Raw genomic sequence first — 24766 nt, 5'->3', positions numbered from 1 at the left:
TCTTAACAGGCTCTGCAGGCAGATAAACAAGCTAGCCCATGAACTCGAACAAAGGAGACATTGCATATTGTAGCCAGTGTTTTGCCCCCTTTTTAAGGGGAACATGCTTTTAATGTGAGACTTAGTTCCCAAAATACTGTCTAATTTCATTCTAAAGGACACAATCCTCCAAACTTATTGTATTTTCGCTTTAAATAATAGATTATGCAGTTCATTGATATTGATAATGGTTAATGATTGATCCAAATGAAAAATATAGACATACAAACGACGCAACGTGGTTTGGTTCTCAACAAACTATGATTTATTTACATGGTGGTGAAAATCAAATTAAAAACAAAACAAAACCAAGGACATTGTTGACAAGAGATCTCGCAGTGATTAAGAAGGGGAGAGGGAGGGGAGAAATTTTATAGTGGTTGAAAGTACTGATTGCCAAGCCAAGTTTAAGATAATTAACTTGTTTCATTGATTGGAATTACTTAAATGCATGCTGGAATGGTTTTATTTAGGCCTAGCATCAAATGGTTTGTTGCGAAAAAATATTTTTGGGTTACCTTTTGGTCAGACCAAGCATCACATGGGAGACAGGGAGAAAATACAAATTTATTTCTCAAGTAGACTCCATCGGCTGGTGCTTTCAGTCAATCAAGAGGGTGCGAAAGAACCACGGACTAACCAAGCCTCGTAGTTGGAGTGCTCCAGGCTTCCTCGCTGAGGGCCTAAGGCTATTGGTTCGGGCCTTCTTTGTACCCATTGTCCAATGGGGTAAAGGCCACCCAGGTTCCCCCTTAGGGCAGCTGTCCTGAAAGCAAGAACAAAGAGAGAGGGATAGAGCAGAGGTAGCCGTCTGCCTTTTTAAATGCAGATGAAGTCATCGTTCACTGGAAGCGTGTTCCGTGACCGGTCGAAGTTTCCTCTTGACGCTTTTCAAAATAAAGTTCTCCAATTGACTGATTGATTAATATGAAAACATTTCAGGCACAGGCAAATTCGGACACACAACCCAAAAAATCTCTGGCATGAATCATGATGACATACAAAGGTGGTGTTCCCTACAGTACCATGCACAATTTGTTGTGCTAAAGCACCTGACCCTTTTCCATCTTTCTCAAAGATGTTTGCTTTTGTTCCTCAATTATTATTAAAAGATTGACTTAGGTCAATCATGAGTGACATGGTCTTTTGGAAAAGTATTTTATTTTGTTGTATTACAAAAAAAGTAACATAGCAAAAAAAACACCAGGGAGCTTAAGTTTTTATTTTCTCGCACTTAAGGGCAAAGTTCCCATTTTTTATTTAAGAGTTAACATTTGGAGAAGTAATTTTGAAAATAATAATAGGCTGGACTGACTGACCCCACAAAGATAGCCCACAAACTATTTCCCCTGCTTGAAAGTGTGGACAATAGGTGGTGCTAAAGACCTGCTTCGCTGCAGTCTTTCAGAAAAAAAAGTTTTGGGAAAAAGGTAGAAAGTTCTTTTTCTCCAATATTTTTTTTAACTCAAGTCAATAAAGTAACGCCATTAATACTTGTGCGAAATGTCAACACTTGTTTGTTACATAAAAGAAACAATACGGCAAAAAGAAAAACAAAAATAAACTGGAAATTCCTGCGATTGGCTGGCAACCAGTTCAGGGTGTCCCCTGCCCACTGCCCGGAGATGGCTGGGATGGGCTCCAGCCCCCCCGCGACCCTAATGAGGATAAGCGGTACGGCTGATGAGATGAGATGAGATGGGAAACTGGAAATTCAATTTGTAATTTCTAAACAGTTGCATCTGAAAACAAAACTGTAAAAATGATTTGCTATTCATTTTCGTGCTCTGGCTTTAATTTAATATCTTCTTTTATATTAAATGCCTTATTTAAATGATGTATTATAATATTTTCTGTTTTTGTTATTTGGCTCTACTTTGACCTTAGATGTGTAGTTCGTTATATTTTTAGAACACTAAAATAATTTCAAAGTAATTTTACGGAGGTTGGATTAAATGGTTTATATGGTTTGATTTTATCTGATATTTATATTCCTTAAGTGTTAAGTGCTTAGTCTTTACCTTGCCATAGTTTATTTTTCGTATGGATTTTTTTATTTTATCTATTTCCCCATTTTGTGTGTGACTCTGTGTATTTGACGTTCTAAGACGTATAGTGGGTGAAAGTTGGGGATATTTTTTTCACTGTATATTGAATAAATATGTTTTTTTTTTAATTTCGATTTGATATTGTTGTACCCATATGAATATATACATATCAACATACATTGTTTTGTTTTGTCTTTCATTTGTTCATGTGTTTTTGTTTTTTGTTGGGTGGAATCCCAATTTTAGAAACTTTCGATTTTATTGAGAGGTTTTGAGTTTTTCCTTGCCCTCATGTTGGTTGAAGATCAGGCGATGGTGTGATTGTAATCCTGTGCAGTCCTTTGAGACATTTTTGTGATTAAGGGCTATATAAATAAATGTGACTTGACTTGACTTGTCTTCCTTAAAACTTTAATATTATTCCAGTGAAAATAATGGATGGAATTATAAAATAACAGTTTCCTCATCTCTCTTCAGATGCAGGAAGAAAAAAGTTGTAATGACAATAAACGGTCGGTACATGTCGCACTCCTGTTCTTGCGTTCATTCCAGTGACACAGCGCATCTACAAACCACGCCCAATCGACTCGAATATCCAATGGGAGCTTACGTTATTCGGTCGGTTTACGTGATCCGGAAGTGAGCGACCGACGGGGAAGGCTAATCCGCTCGCTGTCAACAACATAAGGTAACATTTGCCCACTTTGTGATATTTAAACCGCTTTAGGTGAATTTATATGATTTTCTTGTCCTTTCAAAAGACTTTTGATGTGTTATAATCAAATTACGCTGTGTGAGAAGGTTTCGAATTTATTGTGGCCTGGCTTTTCTTGAGCGTGAGTGATGCTATCGTGCTAGCATAACATCCTGCGCGTTACCCAAACATTACTACGCGTCGATAAAATATAACATTTTTAGGCAATTAAACTTCCTTTTCATGCAATTTATTTCATGTAAAATAAAAGCGTGGCAAGGGAATTTTTCTCCTGAATAAACTGGAAAACATGGTTTTCCCTGGCTATAATCTTGTTTACTCAAGTGATGTACGTCAATTGATTGAATACGATAAAAATTTGCTGTTTTACGTGTTTAAATAAATAACTGTTTACAACAAAATAGACAATTCTAGGTGTAATGTTTATCAATTACAAAATGTATTTGCCTTTTTAAACGCCATATTCTCTACATCGGTGTTCATCTAAACGGGTATGATGTCAACAAGTTGTGTTTTTTGTTAGACCAATTTGGTTTTACCCATTTCGGCTCTAATCCAGATCGTCTCGGTCACTGGTAGCGAAGGGAAGTTACATCAACATAAAGTTCGCCAGTTTTAGTTATTTGTATAGCCCTTAATCTCAAAGAGTCACAAAGGGCTGTACAGACTACAGATCAGTGCAAACCACAGACTCTTGTTACACCAACCCCTGATCTAAAACCTACACGAGGGCAAGGAAAAACTCAAAAACCTCAACATGAGGAAAATGAAGAAACCTTGAGAAGGGACCGCACATGAGGTAATCCCCCTTTAGGATGACCAGGCTGCAATGGATGTCGCAATAACAAACAATACACAGATATTGTCAACATGAAATATTGGTCATTCATATGCTATAAAATATAAGTGTGTTTTAAGCCTAGATTGAAACAGTTCCACTGGGGTTGCAGATCGCAGCTCACGGACCTAAATGGAGAACGCTCTCGAACCTGAGGATCTCTTTTTGGCTCTTGGGATCACGAGTAGACCAGCATTTTCAGAGCAAAGGCTCCGGACCGTAACATAGCAGAAAACTAAATTCGAAAGATATGAGGGAACCAGTCCATCCATGATTTTTTTAAATGACCAACATAGCCTTAAAATCACATCTTAAGATAACAGGGAGCCAATGCAGGTTAGCTAAAATCGGGGTAATGTGATCAAACTTTCTTGTCTTAGTTAAAATCCTTGCTGTAGCATTTTGTACCAGCTCCAGGCTCTTGATTTTGGACTTCGGGAGACGGGAGAGTAGTACATTACAGTAATCGAAATGCAAGGTAACAAACGCATGAATTATAATCCCCGCATCAGACTGGGAGAGCATAGGGCAAATTTTAGCATTGTTGCGAAGATGATCATGTGACAATGCTTGGCCAATTAGTGCTGCATGTAATATAGTACACATAGGAGTGATCTAATGTGTGAATTGCATTGTAGCACGCTGTGTAATTACTTCACATTTCAATACAGACTATGTCCAGCAAAAAAGTAGTCGGACAAACATTTACGATATGGATTCTCGTGTAGCACAGAAAGGGACCGGAATCAGTGTCTTTTCTGCATGATTTGCCATGTCTCGCACCGGCAAACCTAAAAAGAACACTTCCAGAAGCTGCATGTTGATGGGGATTAAAAGAACACAATGATTGTTGAATTGAAGTGTTTAAATCTAGGCTTAAATCACAATTACATTGAATAGCTTATGAATTATGTCGACCTCAGCAAGCTGTCAACCAGACATCCTCTTATTACCTATAATTCATGTTTATGTCTGCACAGCCCTTTGAGACTTCGTGTGATTAAGCGCTATACAAATAAGCATGACTTGACACACAGTGGACGCCAGTGGGACAACATTGGTGTTTTGAGGTGGGGATTATAAAGCGAAGTTGCAGATACATTTTATTTTTTATAAGTTCATTTTATGATTAATATCTTTGCAGAAGCATATCTTGTTACTTTTTTGTATTTTTATTGTTGCTAAATAAAACGGTAAAAAATGTATACTATTTCCCGGAACAGTGAAGATATAAATATACCATGTAAATTATATTGGGTTTTCTTTAAAGTGCTGCTGCTAAATGTTATTGTACTCATATTCATTATACTATTGTTACAATGCACTATTCTTTTTCATTACTTTCTTATTATAATTTAGGCCAGTTGTCTAAGCAATACATTTTTTTGGCCTATTTATCCTGAGTGGCCTTTACCTTTTTTCTTCTTCATGTTTATTTGTATAGGCCTTAATCACAAGGATTCTCAAAGTGCTGCACAGACCACAGACTATTGCAAACTACAGACTATCATTACACCATTCCTTGATCTAAAACCTGCAGAAACTCAAAAACGTCTTTGTTACACGTTTTACAAGTTATGTTAATCGTGTCACATACAATGTTTCACAACGTTGATATTAAGGACAACAAAGACTACTCTATTCTACTATAAAAATCTATGTGAAGGAAAAGGTCTCTTATCTACATTTGGCTTGAGTTGGTGCAGGGGAGTTGATGGGTGGATGCAGAGGGAGGGGAGTAGACTAATAAAGCCGATTAAAAATGGAAACGACTTTAAAACTTAACTTTATATGATTTCTATGCCTTAAGAAAATGTCCTTGCTTTAATCTCCTTTTTTTAATAATAGTGCGGCAACTACAGATCCACAAAATCGTTTAAAATCAATGATTAAAAGATTCGGCAACTAAATAGATCATCGATTCATTGTATCCTGTGATTTATGAGCCAACAAGAACGTTAAATCAATGCAAATTAGAGTGCACACAATTTTTGTTGTGACGCTGGGAATTGCAGTACCGCTTCAGTCTGGCAGGGGACACCAAGACAATTTTTATAAAAAAAAGCAAATGTAAATTATTTATATACTACATTTTGAACATTGTATCACTTACAAAATTGTCATGAAAGTTTCAACTTTGTCGTGTTTGACTGTTTAATCGTGTAACAAAGTTAACAATTTTCAAGGGAACAGAAAGAAATACAGTGAAAAACAATGGGAAATGGTCTGCATTTATATAGCGCTTTTCAAGTCAATGAAGACGCTTTACAAAGCGCTTTACAATGTGTTTCACACTTACCCATTCACACACATACTCACACACCATTAGCAGCCATGCAAGGTGCCGACCTGCTTATTGGGGGCATTAGGGATTCAGTGTCTTGCCCAAGGACACTTCGACATATAACAATCAGAAAATAAGTATAAAATAAATATAGTAAAAAGAAATATAATAATAATGACATGTTTAACTCTACCCAAGGGGCAAATTATTGAGCATATATCATTTTCATATTGGCAATGTTTATCATATTCCAAAATTTAACCCCCCAAAACAAATTTGTTGACAACGTTTTAAAAAATGTGTTTACATTTTTGATTATTTATTCATGTGTAGATAAAACAAAATCTTCACAAATTGAATTGTATTGCTTTTCCTTGTTTTGTATGATCTGTGGATAAGGTGGTCGGAAAAGGGTATCTTACATATTTGCAGGTGGATAGCATACATTTCTAGGCATTTTTATCATTTTTTTATCAAGTTAATTGATAAACAGAATTTTTAAATCGTTTTATATCATAGAATATTTTGTCTATCAGTCCAAAACTTCAATATTTGAATAAATAGGAGGGATATTAGAAATCTGATTCCTCGGTGAATCAAAAAATAATCAACCAATTCATCGATTACGTAATTAATCGTTTGTTGAAGCCCTAATAATCGACCATACTCTTGACTGGTAACAGTCGAGCATCTTAGCGAGTGTAGTGATTCGTGTGTCGTTTTCGAATAGCTTTATCATCTCAAGCTTCATTCCCGTTGACATGTTTTTGCTTCTCCCTTAAACATCCCTGCAAGTCGTTGGAACCCAAGTGAATGAATACATTACAATACAAAAACCACAGTATTTAGTTGCGGTAACTTGCAACGTTTTTACCAAGTGCATGAGATTTTGAATTCAATCGAGAGAAAGGGATTGTGAGAGGTAGTTCAGCCAATAGCATTTCCGCATTTTCATTCATCTGTGACGCAAACCGATAGCCAGACGGACATTTATATGAAGTCAACTAAAAGCAGAGAGACATATCATAGTCGCAACTCGCAGTCATATGCGGGAACACTGCAAAGGTTTTGTGCGCGCAAAATTATTTTGTTTTTGAAGTAAGGCCGAAAACGCACACCGTAAAGTAAAAAAAACTCCAAGAGGGCAATTACATCCTGAATGTTTTTTGCCTGTCAATCTTAATCTTAAGTAGGATCCAAGTATCTTGTTTAACTCCAACTCATCAGCAGAATGGCCAGTTCCTGTTTACATCTGCGAAAAATGCTACAAAAGTCATTACATTCCAAGTGCTTTCGAGGCCGCGTTTAATTTCAGTAAAACTCAAGTTGTCGGTGTGTCATCACTTCTCATCCGCCGCAACACTTGTTCTTCTTTTAACTTATTAAATTGAGTGCAGCGGCTGCAGCCCATTTGAATTTGTGTTGTTGTGTTATTTGCATATGGACTGTAACATTTTTATTATTTCTTTCTAACACATCTAAAAATCTAAAGAAAAGCAGAGACGGCACAGCTAATATGAAAGGGTTGGGACGAGTGTTAAATGTATTATTTACCGTCTTTCTTTCTCGCCTGTCCAACAAATAAAGCCATGAAAACTTCATGATTTGGTGATGTCCTCCACTGACCCGACTCTTAGTTGGGTCGCTGGCTTTCGGACTTGCTTCCGAGTGGCTTCCTCCGCCGTATTAGTCTTGGTTATGAGGAGACCATCTGCTGCTTAACTCAATTAAACATTAATGTAATCGTGCCTCAGATGGGGGCGTGCAAGGCTATTGTTTGTACAATCTCGCTTTCAAGATGCTAAGTGCTTCCAGTTAGTGGCTGCCTGTTGTAATCGCTCCATAGCGGACCAATTCCATAGAGTTTTGTTTTTTTATGAGGAAAGACATCCAAATTTAGCTATACGAACTTGACATTTGAGTCATTTTTTCAGTTTCATTGAAATTTTGTTTTTGTTCCTTTGTTAACAGTTTTGTGTTCTACCAATTGTATTTCTTTTCAAAAATTCAAACTACATATTTTTGGTTGAAAAATGTACTATTTCTATTTTTGGTCACATTTAGTCTCAAAATGTTCATTATAAGCAAAATAATTAAACAAACTCACAATAACTCAATTCAAATATATAGGTAATTGCATAAGCAAAAGCATAAGACCTAAAAATAGCATTTTATTAACTAGGAAAAGGAAGAATTAATGAACCATGTTTAATAGCTAGAAAATAGAAGTATTGAGTATTAAAGTAAGGATCAATAGTAAGACCCATGTGACTAAATCTAAATTCCCAGCATAATTTTATGCAATTTTACTTGTATACAAATCAGAGGCTCAGGAGGTAGAGCGCTCGTCTTGGGATCAAGAGATCGCAGTTCGAATCCCGGCTTCTCCGTGTTACATGTCGAAGTGTCCTCGGGTAAGACACTGAGCCCCTAATGCCCCCAATAAGCACGTTAGCGCCTTACATGGCTGCACGGCCGCTATTGGGAAATGTGAAGCACACTGTAAAGCGCTTTGGGAAGTCTTGACTTGAAAAGCGCTATACAAATGCAGATCATTTCATTTAAAATAAATTTGTAAACTGAACCCGGGATCCATTTTTACACGTGATTATCTTGCGTAAGTCTGCACAATCACGGATTGACTTCTGGAAAAAGAAGTCCAAACATTCACAAGGTCTACAAATTGGCGAACGTAAACCATACGATTGCAAAAGTTTTAGGGCTGTAAACTGGTCGTCTCCAAATGTCCACTTTTGAAAACGGCTAGACCTACCCTAAAAAATGTGTCAGATACAATGTTTTACAGATTGTGGTCAAATTTGAACTGGAACAAGGTATGGCTTGACGCTATTGTCCCGGCTGTTTTCGGGCTAAGATGGCCTTGCTTCACTCTTTTGCAGGCATGTGATTGCAAAAAAAAGAAAAGAAAATTCCGGCAAGAATAAAAACCTATTTTTGTGTGTTCCAACCCTGATTATTCAATGTTAGTAGTACTAGAAGTGATTATTTTACTTTGGGATAAAACAAAAGAGACCATAATCGTCCATATTCTTCAAACTATTCAAAAACAGCATTCAATTTACTTTGGGTATGTCTTGGATCCGGATTTTAGGCGAATTTTACAGGAACGTTAAGTGGTTAATAAAGCATTCTTCATCGCAAGTGTTTAATAACCAATAGTAAAAGCTATTCTTCATTGATACGGTATTTCACATTTGCCACGGGAATACATCAGCAAACACATAATTTCAGTATAGATGTGTATAAAAAGTTTAAGATTATTTCTCATGCAAATATAATGTTTTTTCTTTTAAGTCAAGACAAAATATATTTAGTTTTTTACAGATAAAAAAACTATACAATGCTTTGTTATTTTAGAAACCGTTCCTTCTATTGTATTTATTTTGAATATTTCTTCTTTAATAAACAAAATATTCCTGCACATTTATTTGAGTGGAAATGTGTATTTGATGTTGCCTTCAAACAACTGGGGGATTTTTATTGCGCATTTAATTGTTTAATCAAGCACTATGAATTGCATTTTGTTGTGCGAAAATACAATATGTTATGATTTTGAAACCCAAATTTTTGTTAAGTTAGAGCTATAGTTTACAGACGCAGAACTCTCTAACACAATACATTTCATAGTAAGTGTCAGTCCAAGATGAAGAAGCAGACTTTTTTTCAAATTATCTATCTCCGGTATCCATTTTAAGACATAGCCCGCAGTGGTAAGGGTGCCTGACGCAAGAGGAAGAATTGTATCAAATCTGGGCAGAGGACATCCCAAGTGGGTCACTAAGTGCTTTTTGTGAGGAAGCTCTCAAAAATAGCGGATCCAAGCCAATCACCCATGATGTTACTTTGTTTTGTCACTTTGAATTTGACAAATTTAATCAAAGCCCCATCCCTCTTTTGAGGTTGTCAGAAACCGAAGATTGTCATTTGGTGAAGCATCAAACGCCAAGTTTACAGGAAAAAAGTCATCCAAAAGTTGCAATGTAATTCAAACAGCTGTCACTTTTGTGTTTATACCTGTGATTTTATTATTTTTAATCTGGTTTGAAGAGTTGGGAGTTGACCCTGGCCTGCCCAGATCTTAGGAAGCATAAAATAGTTCTGTGGCGTTAAGTACAGTAGACCCCAGGGTACGAAATGTTTCTGTTATGAAGAAGGGATTGCAAAGTTAAATTGCTGTATAGGAGATAGAAATGCTTTCCAAACCACTGGTACCCCAGATAAAAACAAAAATAACAAAATGGTATATAGTCAGTACAATATATGTTTAATATACATGCATGCATATGAATAAATAACATTATAAATAAATATATATGTACAGTGAAGCCTCATTTATCCTGGTGGTGACATTGCAAAAAGAAACTGATAGGAAAATTCTGTGCCGTATAAACTTGTATTTTTTTTTACAATTATTGTCCAAGTTAATACTCTTTTAAACACAGAAACCAAACAACAAACCTTTTTTACAGGCTTGTTTAACAAATAAAAGTACTGTACAATGTACCCATAAACATTTATTCATGTTTTCTTTCTCTAAAGGATTGTTTAACCCATCAGAATGCAGAACGCAATGTTTAATAAAACGTGTGAAGCAGTAAGACTATAAAAGGTGAACTGCTTTTATAGCAAAGGAATACTGTAATGGAAAAACAGTTATTTATGTGTGTAATATACCAGCTCAGTAGCCTAGATGGTAAGGCGCCCGCTTTGAGACTGGGAGGTCGGTGGTTCGCGCCCCGGCCGAGTCATTCCTAAGACTTAAAAAGTGGTCGGCGGCGCCCTCTGTTGGCTGCGGCTGCATCGGCTCGCTACAACGGGTCAGGTGCAATCGACATTTCGTTCTGTGTACATTGTTACACAGAATGACAATACAAGGAAATTATTATAATGTGACCTGAGCGGGTACAGTGGAGTTAGTGGTTGGATGCAGAGAGGAGGAGAGGTGGTGGGTTATAATTAAGATTGATTTTAAAACTTTCATTTGTTTGGACTGTTGACCTCTTAAAATCTTTCTTTACCTTAATCAGCTCCTTCTGTTTAGTAAAAGTCACAATCATCAGGAGGTTCGGCCAATCATGTGCCTTCCACGTATTTCCTGATAATCATAAGCTTCGTTTCCATGATTTATTTTGTTGATGGTTCTCCTTTCAGTATCACTGCAAGCCTAAGGACCTAGAGTTACTAAATACAGTACAAAAATGCATAATTGAACCACACTCACACAAAGCATAGGAGATTCTAAGTCAACAAAGAAAAAGAAAGGCGTTGTGGAAAGTAGTTCAGCCAATAGCATATCAGTATTTCCATTATGTTATGGCGCAAAGCAATTGCAGACGTGCATTTTTGGTCATAAACTGATGATGAACAGGCATCTTATGGACATGACTTAAATTTGAATTGTATTCGTTTATGAACACGTGAAAGAATTTGTTGTTTGATGTCATATAGTGATAAAAATTATGTAAAAATGGGTTATTTCACACTGTAAAACACACTGTATCCCGGGGGTCTACTCTACTGTCTTAACGCAGGCAGTTATTACATTGCTAATATTATACAGCTGTCTCATGACTTGTCTCCTCTCTTTTTTTGCAGATGGAGGTGGAGCAGCTTCAATCTCTGTCCGGCTCAGCATTGGCCCAGGCTGTCAGTTCTCTCCTGGAAACACCCGGCCTCTACGTTTTCTCCGACATTCTAGAATTGCCTAACGTCAGAGAGGTGAGAAAGGTTTACTCATCAATCACTGAAAGGGAGTCAGTTCCTCATGCCACAACCCTTAAAGCTACCTATGATATAAATGTGAACAAACCAGAGATTCTCTTTTAATCTGATTTATCTTTTATCTCTTAATAAAATTGGGAAACAAGATGAGCAATTTTATATTGCTACTGATCCACATTGTGCCCAATTAAGAGGGTTTTTTTCCTAGGCAATTTCGAATCCAGCGCAAACGCCGGATCTCATTAGACGGTGTAGGTGTAGTTAGCGAAGCGTGCATGACGAGCGTTAAGTGGCCCGGTCGGTAATATTTGCAAAGTGAAACGCTGTCGAGCCCTCGCAGTCACTTTGCGCTCGTATGCATATTCATCTAGCGCGCTGGAGCGGCTAATTTCCTAAGAAGCTTGTTTACTTTCTGAGGAATTTATCAGAAATCCCGCCTTGGCTCGTTCTTTGGTTATTTCTGTAGATCTTCTTGAGTGTGGGATTAACCAAAAGAAACAAAACGTCTTTTTCGAGCACAGAAACGAACAATAGCGCCCATCGTCCTTGTCTATGATTGGTCAGGCCAGTGCTGATTAGTCAGATGCTCGCTGAGTAGCTTCTCGTCGTTGTCAAGGGCAAATTAAGTCACGTGGCTTTCGATAGTCAGTGATGATTAACTTGACGGCTGCCAGAGACTAATATGGAAGTCAAAGATCTATTCTACGTAGGCTGCAATAGACTGCTACAGATGACACGGATCTATTTTCGTGATGATGCCATAGGTGGCTATAGTTGTCAAAAATCCATTCAAGCTAGGCTGCAATTGAAAATGATCAGATTCAGAATATTCATTGTCATTGCTAAAGAGCAAAGAAACTTTGTTTGGAGCATCCAGTCATTCATTCACAATTAAAAGAAAATGTAAAGATCCACAGAATAAATATTGGGAACATATATATCGATAAAACCCCAATACCCATAAACCTTAAAAGTAGAAGTGCATACCATAAAAACTCAATAGCAGTATAACTAAATCAGTCAATGTTAAAGTGCAATTGTGTCCGACTGTCATCATTCATTCGGAAAGTATGATGGAAAAAGTGGTGAGTAATGATTGTGTCCTGCAGCAATGCAACCAGTTCAGTTATTGTCAGTTGGTGGGTGTGCTTGATGTGCTGTGTGTGTGTGTGTGTGTGTGTGTGTGTGTGTGTGTGTGTGTGTGTGTGTTGGTGGGGGGCCAAGAAAGAGGATGGAGGGCAGAGTTCAAAAGCCTTACGGTCTGGGCAGTAGGTGAAAGAGGTGCTGCGCAGGATGGTGCTGGTCCAGCTGGATTTTTTGGACTCTTCTCAGACAGCAAGTGGTGTAGGTGGTGCAGATCTCGGGGAGAGTTGTTCCCATAAGAACCAAGTTGTTGCTTTGACACCATGACTCCAGATGTTGCAACTGTCTCCTGTATTTTGTCTCATTGTCGTTGGAGCTTAGCCCGAGCAGAGTGGTGTTGTCTGCGAACTTGAGGAGGCGAGGCAGTCATTGGTGTACAAAGACTAGAGTAGCGGACTTAAAACGCACCCTTAGGGAACTCCAGTGTTTGACCGGGGTGGAGTAGTTATTTGACCCCACCTTGTCCCACTGTGTGCAGTCTGTCAGGAAGTCCACAGTTCAATTGCACAGGGCAGTGTTGAGTCCCAGTCAACGTTAAAGCCACAGAAGTCAAAGATTCTTTCTAACTCAGCTGCCGTTGATTACTTTTGATGTCAAGGATGCAGTCCAGCTAGGTTTCCATTGACTGCAATTAACATCAAAGATCCTTTCTAACTAGGCTGCCATCGACAGCTTTTGACGTTAAGGATCCATTCAAGCTGAGCTGCCATTTACGGCTATTGTCGTCAAAGATCCATTCTAGCTTGGCTGCCATAGGGGGCTATAATTGTCAAAGATTCATTTTAGTTGGGCTGCTATCGACAACAAAGATTAATTCTAACCAGGTTGCTATAGACTGCAATAGAAATCAAAGATTCATTCTAACCTTGCTGCTTTAGACTACATCAGACATCAAAAATCAATTTTTGCTATATACGTCAAAGACCCATTATAGCCAGACAGCCAATCACCGCTATAGACATCAAAGATCAATTCTTAGCTCTGCTGCTATCGACATCAAATATTTATTTTAGCTAGAATGCCATTGAGGGCTTTTGACGTCAAAGATCCATTCGAGCTAAGCTGCCATTGACAGCTGTAGATGTCAAAGATCCATTCTAACTCTGCTGCCATACGTGGTTATAGACATCAAAGATCCATTCTAGCCAGTCATTGACCGCTATACACATAAAATATCTTTTTTTAGGTAAGATGCCATTAATGGCTTTTGCTGTCTAAGATTCATCCTAGCTTAGCTGGCATTGACTGCTGCTTACGTCAAAAGTACATTCTAGCTAGGCTGCCATAGGTGGTCCAAGACCTCAAAGATCCATTTTAGGTAGGCTTCCATCAACTGCTATTGACTCTTGATAAGCTGCTATGGACATCAAACATTTATTATGGTTAGACTGCCTTTCATAGCTATTGACATCAAATATCCATTCTAGCTAGGCTGCCATAGGCAGCTATAGACATCCAAGATTCATTCTAGTGAGGCTATAAACGGCTATAGACATCAATAATCAGACATGGGACCAAGTCACACATGTGCAAGTCTCAAGTAAGTCTCAAGTCTTCACCTTCAAGTCCCAAGTAAGTCCCAAGTATTTTTTTCTTGGGCAAGTCAAGTCACAAGTCAAGTCCCGAGTCTTAGATTGCCAAGTCCAAGTCAAGTCACAAGTCATAAAAACAGCGACTCGAGTCGACTCGAGTCCAAGTCACTAAGTCTCAAGTCCCCATGTCTGTCAATAATCCATTCTAGCTGGCTGGCACTGAATGTGTTGACAAAGGCAAAGAAGTCCTTCAAAATATCGGTGGAGATGCCTGATAACCAATAAGAAGACATTTTGAACACACAATTATTTGCATCAAATGAATCCGCTGCTAACAAACAAAGATATGTTTTTATTTAGACGAAACTATAAATAAGATTTTTTTTCAATTAACACATCATGAGTAAACCAAAAAACGCTTTGTTTGTTGTTTGTGTCTTTGCAGTTTAACTCAATGCTCAGTTACCGTTCATTCTCTCCTTTTAATGTTTTCTGATCTCTTCCTCATTTTCCCGACACCAGCTGGAGAATGGCCCTCACGCCCCCATGTTCCAGCTCCTTAATCTCTTCGCCTACGGAACCTACTGCGACTACAAAGGTACGAGGCGTAAGAAGCCAATAGAACAAGCGCAGCTAACTCTTTTATCACGAGTAGCACTTTGCTGCCGCCAGGCTCGCTTTGACTCGTAGCTATTAAATAAACATGGTCTAGGAGCCGCGGGCGTGTGCTTCACAAACAAATTGGTGCGCTCCCTCCGACTGACTCATTATCGGCAGAGTCAAAACAAGACACGCACAAAAAAAACTCTAAAGACACGAACTTGCTGTCTTCCTGTTATTTGTAGCCACACGAACTTGAATCTGTCTGTTGATTTTATTTTAAATTACTATATTCAGCCAGGAGGCCTTTGTTTACCCACTGTATATCGAACGACGATGACATGAAAAATGTTTTTTAACCACGTGAAAGGCCAAATTATAATAACGTTTTCTGCGTGATGCAATGCAATTGTGCAGTACAGTAGACCCCCAGGATACAAGATGACTCCGTTGTGAGGCGAGTATTGTTAGAATTTCCGTATAGCGGGGATGGAAACAGTTAATAATAAAAACTTAAAAATAACAGCAAAACACATCAAACTTTATCTCCATGGTTATCATGTTTTGCTTCTCCCTTTGCAATCACTGCAAGCCTTGGGACCTAAGCGGATTAATACAGTATACAAAAATACTGTATTGCACAAACCTGCAAAGGTTTACCAAATATTAGATTCTGAATTAAATGAAGAGACGGAGAGTCATTGTGGGAGATAAATCATCCAATAGCTTTTCTGCATTTTCAGGCAGTAAAGTCGAACCAATAGCAGAAAGGCCTCTTAGAGACATAACATGTCATCAGCACGAACACCACAAGGTTTGAATTTTGTACATTTTTGGGCTAGCAAAATAATTTGTTGTTGATATTGTAGAGTTGGAAAAATGCCATAAAGAGCAAACAAAAAACCTCTTATTCCACACTGGACAGTGAAAATGTCAAAAGGCAAGGACGTTGTATCCCGTGGTTCTACTATACTTTCTTTGTGATTTGTCCTGATTTTTGATTCAACTCCATTTTTAGAGCGACAGGCATCCCTGCCAGAGCTGACACCCGCCCAGAGGAACAAGCTTCGCCATCTGTCCATCATCAGCTTGGCTTCCAACCTAAAGGTAGCTGCTCTTCTTCGTTGGTGTGCTCACCCTTCAGAACTCCTGTCGCTAGCTGGGTTCATCCTCTCATTATAATTAGACAGAAAGTAGTGGGCGATAATGTCCATATTATCACATGAAGGACTTGAAAAAGATCCTTATATCCCAAGATTTAACGATCGTTAGATTATTTTCGATTGCGGCAAGACCCTGGTTTGGGTGTAGCACATCATTTTGCTAACAAAACGGCAGTAACAAATAGCCCCATTTTCAATTTAGCCGCTAGCATCACTAATTCATGTTAATTAATTTATCAGCTAATGCTAATCTGACAAACGCTGACTTCCAATGCTAGCATAGTGGAGACGGATGATAGATAGATAGATAGATAGATAGAAAGATAGATACTTTATTCATCCTCGTAGGGAAATTCACACTTCCAGCAGTCTACCCCGTTGTTTATTAACATGATGCCCTAGGGGTGCTTGTAGCGGAGTGGATGACGTCACGCCAGTCCAAAAGTTCGACATCCCTGCGGCAGATGGAAAACCTTTCTTTGTGAAAATCTAGGGATACACCACTTCGTGTTAGCAAGTCTGCCTCCTCTCCGATTCCCCCCGGCTTTCGTGTCTCTGTTTAGCGGCGTTGGAGCCGGATAGCTCCGGGTAGCTCCGGGTGGCTACACGTTAGCGTCCGGAATGCTAAACGTGAGCCACGTTTCCGCAAAACACAGCAACTGCGCTCCCTGTGCGCTTCGATGTTTTCCACCAGCACTCGATGATCTTATTTGGTCGTGAGTTCGCATTTACCATGATTACGGATGGTACCGAAGACTTATAACGCTGCTAGCCGCTTCGCTAGCTCCGGCTCTTCTTCCACGATAGGCCCCTTCATAATAATAATAATAATAATAATTTCCTTGTATTGTCATTCTGTGTAACAATGTACACAGAACGAAATGTCGATTGCATCATCACGCCGGCACGAGAATTCTTCAGGGCAAGGAGTTGAAATTCCTTGAATACACGCATTTTTGTGCGCTAAAACCCATGTCCCATAGGATAGAAGTAATCCATAGTGTAGTTGTCAAAACGGGAAGAAAAAACACCGAAGATAGGAGCAGATAATAAAACAATAGGGCAGCTGCTGGAAAAGGCAGCCGCTCGTGGCAGCGCCGCTTTGAACTATGCTAGCTGTTACTGCGAGTTTCAGGCTAATAAAAAATGGCACCATTTAAATTAGACGCAGGTCAGAATGTGTAAAATTTGCTAAATTGTTTTGACGATTCCTTTCAGTAAAACAACACTTTCGTTAATGGTCAGCAATTTGATAATTATTCATGAATTAAGTCTGGAAAAAAGTGCAATAGACTCAATATCGACGTTTTTTTTGTTAAAAATCGTGATATAATTCTTTTGCCATATTGCGAACATTTTTTCAACCCCTCTATGTAAATAGATAGATAGATAGATAGATAGATACTTTATTCATCCCCTAAGGGAAATTCACATTTCCAGCAGCATCCCTGAATATCTTCCTTTTTTTTAATAAGCATGACAGATTTGTGTTATGGCAATTTATTCTTCACAATGATCCATCACTGGTGAGCCATTTTCAGAACCGGTCCATTGGTGAACCTCCAGATTAGATAAAGAAATTCAAAAGTGTAATCTCTTGTGTTACCGTGTTTGAAGTAATAACTGTTTTAAAAAAGCAGCTGTGAGCCTATAATTGAATCACAGTCGCGATGACGAACCTTACCGGACGACCTCCAGTGTGCGATATCGCTTAATCACTTCTCATCTGATGCCCCGCTGCCATTCTCTCCTGAATGTCACCACTGTGTAATTGCCCGGCAGATCGTCGCCATCCTTTGCCAGCGACATTCAAGCCGATGTGCCGTTTTCCTCGACGGCTTCCCTGCAGCCATTAGAAAGCACGTTTTGTTTTATGTCCTCAGTGCCTGCCGTACTCTCTGCTGCTAGAGCAGCTGGAGCTGAAAAATGTGCGGGAGTTGGAGGACCTGCTGATCGAGGCGGTGTACTGCGACATTATCCAGGGCAAGTTGGACCAGCGCAACCAGCAGGTGGAGGTTGACTGCAGCGTGGGCCGGGACCTGGGCCCCAACGAGCTGCCCAACATCGTCAATACGCTGCAAGAGTGGTCAGTGACGTCCTGGGTGTCTTTACCGCACTATAAGGCGCACCAGATAATAAGGCGCACCACCAAAAATAGTCTTTTGTGATATGTATTTTTTTCATTTATAAGTTTCAGTGGGTTATAAGGCGCATGCATGGAATGGAAACTACTAAGCGCTACAATTGAATTTTTTGCATTTCCTGATCCGTCAGAATTAATCACTAATCTCAGTTGCATAACTTTGAATGCAACGGGAATTGAACCCGGAACACTGATACCATCTACTAGACCCCTAGGCATGCAGACAACACATTAAAAGGCATCATAACTTATCAAATTGTTGATGTAATCTACAGAGTGCACTTTATTTTGAACTGATTGACTTTGGGGCATAGTGGGAAATAATTTCGTCTTTCTGAACTAAATGAAGAAAACTGCACTGTGGGAAGTAACGTGGTCATCCTGAAAAGTATAAGTAGACCTCTGGTTGTGCGTAATCAGAATTGTAACTTACAATGCTTAATTTGAGCTGAGAAAAAGTGAAACAACATTCTCTACTGAAACATGTCTGGTACGTTGACTAGAAATAGTTTGATAATGAGATAAAACCTAATGCCTTCTTAGCCGTATTCTGTATTCCTTGGCGGTTTAGTGGATGGGAACCGGCGCATGCCACGCCGCGATCTGGTTTTGATTCCTGTTGCATTCATTAATATTAATATTAATTATAAACAACCATTCTGACTTTGCTATGCAATGGTGGGCAGCAATTGAATTTATCCACTGATCAATAATCCACAAATATGGTAACGTATTTCCAATTTCATCTATACGGCACACAGGTTTTCAAGGTGCACATTTAAATTTCTGGCCAATTTGGGTTTCTTTTGTACACTTTATAGTCCGGAAAATACTTTAAAAATGTAATCCGATGCTGTTACTAGTTACCTGTTGAAAAATGTAATCCGTAACGTAATCCTACTACCATACTATGGCAATAATGTAGCTTAATTACCATAGTTTCTGCACTATAAAACAAACCAGATTATGAGGCGCAACTCAAAAAAAATAGTCTGTCTAATAAAGTGCACTGGATTATAAGGCGCCTGGAATTGAGACTACAGTTAAAACTTCTGTGTATTTGGGTACATATTAAAGCAATACATTAATATGTGCCGCTCACTCATATCGCAAAACATTGTTTGCGCAGGGGAATCAAAATGTTGTGGCGGTAAGAGCGCCCACACATTACCCCTAGACCACTAGTGGCACAGATGACATATGAAAAGGGCATCAGGCATATCAAAAATATGGCTAGCCAGACGATTTAATCCGACATGCCGATTAATTTCTGAGTATGTTAAAACACAGACAAGCTCATTTCTGTCAAAAGTTAAGATTGTTTAGATAAATACAAACCAAATGCTCCTCCCCACCGCTAGATGGCAGTAAAGGTGTAAAAGGGCTTGCGCCTAGTTTGGTTTCATGTTAAAGACGAGCATGGGTAGAACATGCAAACTCCACACAGGAGGTTCGATCTCGTGACCTCAGAACTGTGCCGCACATGTGCTAACCACTGCGCCGCCGTGCTGCCAGCAGTATAACAATTGATTCATATTTTTATTCACAGCTCCCATTTGAGTTTGTTTTTGGTTGTGATGCTTGTGGTGAGTTTGTTCAGATTTAAATCAGGAATTACTTAACTGTTAAAATTAACAAATTGTTTATACATTCAATGCCAAACATGAAAATCTTTTTTCGAATGTTTGAGAATTAATGTGTTGTTCTAAGAAAAGAACCCTTATCATTCGTGATTAGTTGTAGGGTAGGCTACAAAAAGTAGGCTGAATGATGGAGCATAGTACCAAAAAAGGCAAATGTTTACATTTTTTTTTTACTGATCTGGCCCACCTGAAAACAGTCTCGACCCGGGCCAAACTGAGTTTGACACGCCTGCTTAAGAGCTTATGTTATCATCACACTATTTTTACTCACAATGCCACAACACTAATTTGCATAGTGCATTCTTATAAGTTAAATAGTCTCTCCACTTTACCTGTGCGTCAATAACCTCTTGGTTTAATATGTATGTGTATATAAATGAGCTTGTATAGTATTATGCTGAAAGACTTTTTGCTTTCTCCATTCTCTAACAGTCATTGGTGAAGAATGCACTACGCAAATCTAGGCATCAATAGACTTAATACTAGACTGAGACACAGTCCAAGCCTGTTTATGAAGCCCCATTAACCCTAGCCCTCACGGCCTTTTCTGCCCATCTCGTAGGTGCACGGGCTGCGAGGCGGTCCTATGCGGCATCGAAGAGCAAGTCTCCCGAGCTAATCAATACCGCGAGAGCCAACTGAAAGTCAAAGTTCAAGTGGAAACAGAGGTCAGCATTGGTGCCTAGAGTCTTTCCTTCTTTGTCTGTACCCTTCTCATGTTTTGCCTCTGGCTCATTGTGATATTTCAATATTAATCCCTTGTGGGTTTTTTTCCCCCCGTTATTAAAATTGCCCCTGGCTAGTGTACTTACTGTTTGCTGACTTAATGTCACTCACTTATGAAAGTCATTTCTCAATAGCAGCTCCTTGAAATTACTTAACTGCGTTTAAACAGTACAAACTAATCATCGATATTTGATGTCTTTATTAATATACGGTTGTAACAAACTGGGTCGTCATTAAATTATTTGAACAAATAATTGATTGACCCACTAAATGGAAGAGCCAAGTTTATTGTTTATTTTTTTCAATTTTTTTTTTTTTTGGAGCACCACATACTTTTTTAGATCATTTTCTCAGGAAAACGCATGAAAATTTTAGTAATTCTGAAGGATTGGTTACGCAACAATCTTAAGTAAATTCAAATCACCGAAAGTTTAATTAAGACACACACACTCTAATTCAAGGCATTTTCTTTACTAATCATCTATAGGATAAACTCAAATAGAACACAAAACAAAAATGATGGATAAGAAAAAGAGAAGGCATGAAGAAGGATGAAAGTTGGGATCCGGTTTGATGATGGTGGAGGCCCGGTTCTGATGTTCTAGGCGGTAGAGCTGCAGTTCTGGAGGCCCAGGTCCGACCAGAATTACTGGCACCATAAGATGAATTTTGCTTTCTGTTAGATGAGGGTGGAAGCAGATTTTACTGTTCTTGGCTGCAGTCCTGGAGGCCCGGTCTGGACCAGAATTACTGAGTGCAGGGCATTAACACTGTGGTTGTCTGTTGGAGGAAGGGAGCACGATGTTGTCCATGTAAATTAGAAATTTTCCCCAATGAAAATCAGAATGCTGTCCCAAAGTAATTACGTAACACAGTATTCCCTCGATTTTTGATCCGTTCTATAAGAATCCTTACAATGTACCGCTAAGTAGGAACTAAATATGTACTTTAGGGTAAGACAATGAATTTTACTTGTGGCATCACTGCTCACCTGAAGTTTCCCCCATCCGGGATTTTTTTATGCTGGATTTGTAGTACAAAGAGAAAGGATACATGCAATCTCTTGCCTTACTCGCTAAAAAAGCACCATGTGCAAGGGGGTTGGTGTGGCCATAACACATTTTTAAAAATCTTATAGTTTTGGTGGGGACAAATCAAATAATGCGTCCATGCCGAAACTACACCCTTGGTCACATGTATTAGTTGATTTTTCTGAAATGTTTCCCTTTTTTTCTTTGCCCCTCTGTGAAAATGCCACAGTCCATATATATATATATGTATATATATATATATATATATATATATATATATATATATATATATAGTGAATGAAACAGTTTTATCCATCCATATGTAGTGTAAGTCAACACGTCTGCCATTGTTTTTATTTAAATGATATATAAACAAGCTGTGTAAATTTAGACATTTTCGACAGATGTGGTATGTCACAATATTCGTCTTGCAACAAAATATACATTTTTTAGAGTCTGTACGTTTAATGGAAAATTCCATAAAGAAAATCACAGTACCACTAAGTTAATTTGCTTTCTAAAGCACTTATATTTGGCGTTAACGTCAGTTTTAGTTTCCCTTTGCCTACCCTATGCAGTACAACACCGTAATGCTGCTTTACCATGTTTGTTTTATGACCTTTACGTGACATTCAAGAGAAAATTGTCAGGTTTTCGTCCCCTTAAAGGCCACAAACGTTTTGAAATACAATTCAGGTTTGACAAATGATCCAAATATTGTTTTTTTTTTTCCTCAGGTGTCAAACCTCCAAAAAACATTAAAGGCCAGCGCAGCCTCCCCGTCCTCTGGTCCCGCTCCCGCCGGCGCGGCGTCCAATCAGGACGCAGACCAGCCGGCCGAACCCCGAGACCCCGCCTCCTCTCAGGAACAGCGACAACCGGGCAAAAAAAGCTCCAAGGTGAAAGGGTGAGTACTTATTTGTTTTTTGTTTTCCATATAAACTTTTAAAGTCCGCGTCGGCATAATTAGAAATAACACTTTGCGTACAAATATTTCTTCGGTTTTGATTTTTCCCACGGCGCGTTCCGGGCTCTGGAAACGCGCTTTATAAATCTACATTTGCCGAGTAATAACGGCAACACGGTTAAGTGTCTCCTTCAACGTTAAATGAAAGCCATTAGTCCAACGTTCTGGCAGAGAGCAAAGTTAATTCAGCAGGGAGCCGCCGTGGGTGTTTTTTTTCCTCGTTTTTTTTCCCAAAGAGCACTAAAAAGCCAGATGCTGCTGTAAGTGGCTGTCAGGGTTGTTCTGCTATGCTTGTATTACCTGAATCCAACTGCACATCTGCCCCTCGTCGAAATGTCCCCGACCGTCCACCTCGTTCAAAAAGTCATCATCTCTTTCTTTGAAATGTCTCATCGTGAGACGCCGCCTCGTGACGATTCACCTGATGTTCTCAAATCCTGAGTAATGATGGCTTAACCTCAATCTAGATATTCAAATGTCGGAGGACACTCATTCCTAAAAAGATCTGGAGACCAAATTTAGAAAAAAAGACTTAACACGAAATTTGACCGAATGACCAAAAGGGCATTTTCAGTTTCTTCCGGAAGAGAAACAAACAAAAAAAAAAGTTCTTTTTGTCCCTATCTATCGCCAGAAACGGTGCTACAAGCACTGAATGTTAACTTTGCGCAAGCGTAGTTCGAGAAATGCATACAGAAATAGGTCACTCCATCACACCTGTGTCATTGTGAATGTCTATACATTCCAGTCTCACCTTTTATCTTCTTATTCTCCGTTTGAAGGAATTTGCGTTTTTGCCACCCCCACTGCTGTTGGTCTTGGAGCCGTTTTATCGGACTGAGTGTTTTTTCGCTGCAGAGGGTTCATTTACCTGGCGCCGTTGTCCATGTGTGTTGGTCACTTTGAGTCTCCTTAGTTTGTATTCTTGTACTTTATAGCACTCGTTTCAGGTTGCACTAAATAATAGAGCGACATCTCGCGGTCAAATATTACATAGAGTCCCTTCTATTCAGTCAAATGTATTTTTCTTGTTTTTTTTTTTTATGAGAATTTAACGAACGGAACACTTAGCATTTAGTAAATTACCCGCGAGTTATTCTTCTCTTTATATTATAGCTTTTTAGCGAATCTGTGACAAATAAGTATTTACCTTTTTATTATGTTTCATTTTTTGTTTTAGGCCTCACAGTTTTGTTTTTCATTTTCGGCCTCTAATTTTAGATTTCAGTGCATCTCCACTTAAAAAAAAATATTTATAAATGTAAATATATTACGTTATATGTCTTCGATCTGAACGGTGCATGATAGCGAAGGAAAACACAAAAACACATGCTTCCAAATAACCAATGACGTCATTCTCTACTCACTAGGCTGCGAGGCAGTAGCAAGATCTGGTCCAAGTCCAACTGAAGAACTGACTCACATCAGCACTGATCCGCACTCTCATGGGACTCGTTGCGGGACGAAAACGGAGTGATCGGTCGCCGCGGAACCTTTTTTTCTTTTTTGTTCGAGTCGCGTAATCTCGAGAGGATTTTACGGCGTCCAATCCCAGAGTCAGCGAGACTGGGCAGCCGGTCGCTTTTGGCCCGTGAGCAAGAATTGTGTTCTGTGCGTGTTTGGATCGCTTTCAACGGGATCCCTTTGGTTTAGGGTCCTTTTTTGTGTCATTCCCTTCCCTTTCGCCGAGTGGAGAATTGTATCAAAAGTCTTGAGTATGCGTTGTCGGGTATTAAAAAGACAAACGGCCCTTGCAAAGTACCCTGATGAGATCTCATTAATGACACCGTCTCGGAATTGTATACACGCGGATATCGGGAGGGTGTCGCTGACAAATGTTAGCTCGCAGAGGGGGGTTGCCGTTAAGAGGTCAATCTGTTAATTAGGGCGCGTCCCCGTGGAGGACGGTGCATTACAAGCGTTGAAGCTCAACGGCTTTTCTTCTGTTTTCCAAACTTGTGATTGGGTACATAAATACATCATTACAATTGGGAGAAAAAGTGCCGCCTTTATTCGTGTATAACCCCACCCCAATTTTTCATAAGAAATCAGTATGCAATTTTTGTCACTCTGCAGTTTGGGTACAATGGGAGTTGCACCCAGATTGCAGCGGTGACAGCATCAATTTCTAACCACTCCACCACCAGTGGTC

General features: G+C 39.1%; 1 protein-coding gene across 1 annotated transcript; it reads left to right on the top strand.

Annotated features, from left to right (window-relative positions):
* Positions 1-2680: 2680 nt before the first annotated feature.
* On the top strand, positions 2681-24375 carry cops7a (COP9 constitutive photomorphogenic homolog subunit 7A). The gene is made up of 8 exons (XM_088326818.1): positions 2681-2775; positions 11541-11663; positions 14864-14939; positions 15960-16048; positions 17988-18190; positions 20453-20558; positions 22385-22554; positions 23985-24375. The coding sequence occupies exons 2-8, from the start codon at positions 11541-11543 to the stop codon at positions 24022-24024; spliced, it is 807 nt and encodes a 268-aa protein (XP_088182944.1). The 5' UTR covers positions 2681-2775; the 3' UTR covers positions 24025-24375.
* The last annotated feature ends 391 nt before the right edge of the window (positions 24376-24766 follow it).

This window comes from Urocampus carinirostris, chromosome 2, assembly GCF_059441175.1.
Source record: "Urocampus carinirostris isolate Australia breed hairy pipefish chromosome 2, RoL_Ucar_1.0, whole genome shotgun sequence".
In the NCBI taxonomy this organism is placed as follows: Eukaryota; Metazoa; Chordata; class Actinopteri; order Syngnathiformes; family Syngnathidae; genus Urocampus; species Urocampus carinirostris.
This window is presented reverse-complemented; position numbering and strand designations above follow the sequence as displayed.

Coding starts and splice junctions, on each gene's coding strand:
- cops7a (XM_088326818.1), top strand. CDS start 11,541: ATGGAGGTGGAGCAGCTTCAATCTCTGTCCGGCTCAGCATTGGCCCAG. Junction 16,049..17,987: donor GCTTGGCTTCCAACCTAAAG/GTAGCTGCTCTT, acceptor TTATGTCCTCAG/TGCCTGCCGTACTCTCTGCT. Junction 20,559..22,384: donor AAGTTCAAGTGGAAACAGAG/GTCAGCATTGGT, acceptor TTTTTTCCTCAG/GTGTCAAACCTCCAAAAAAC.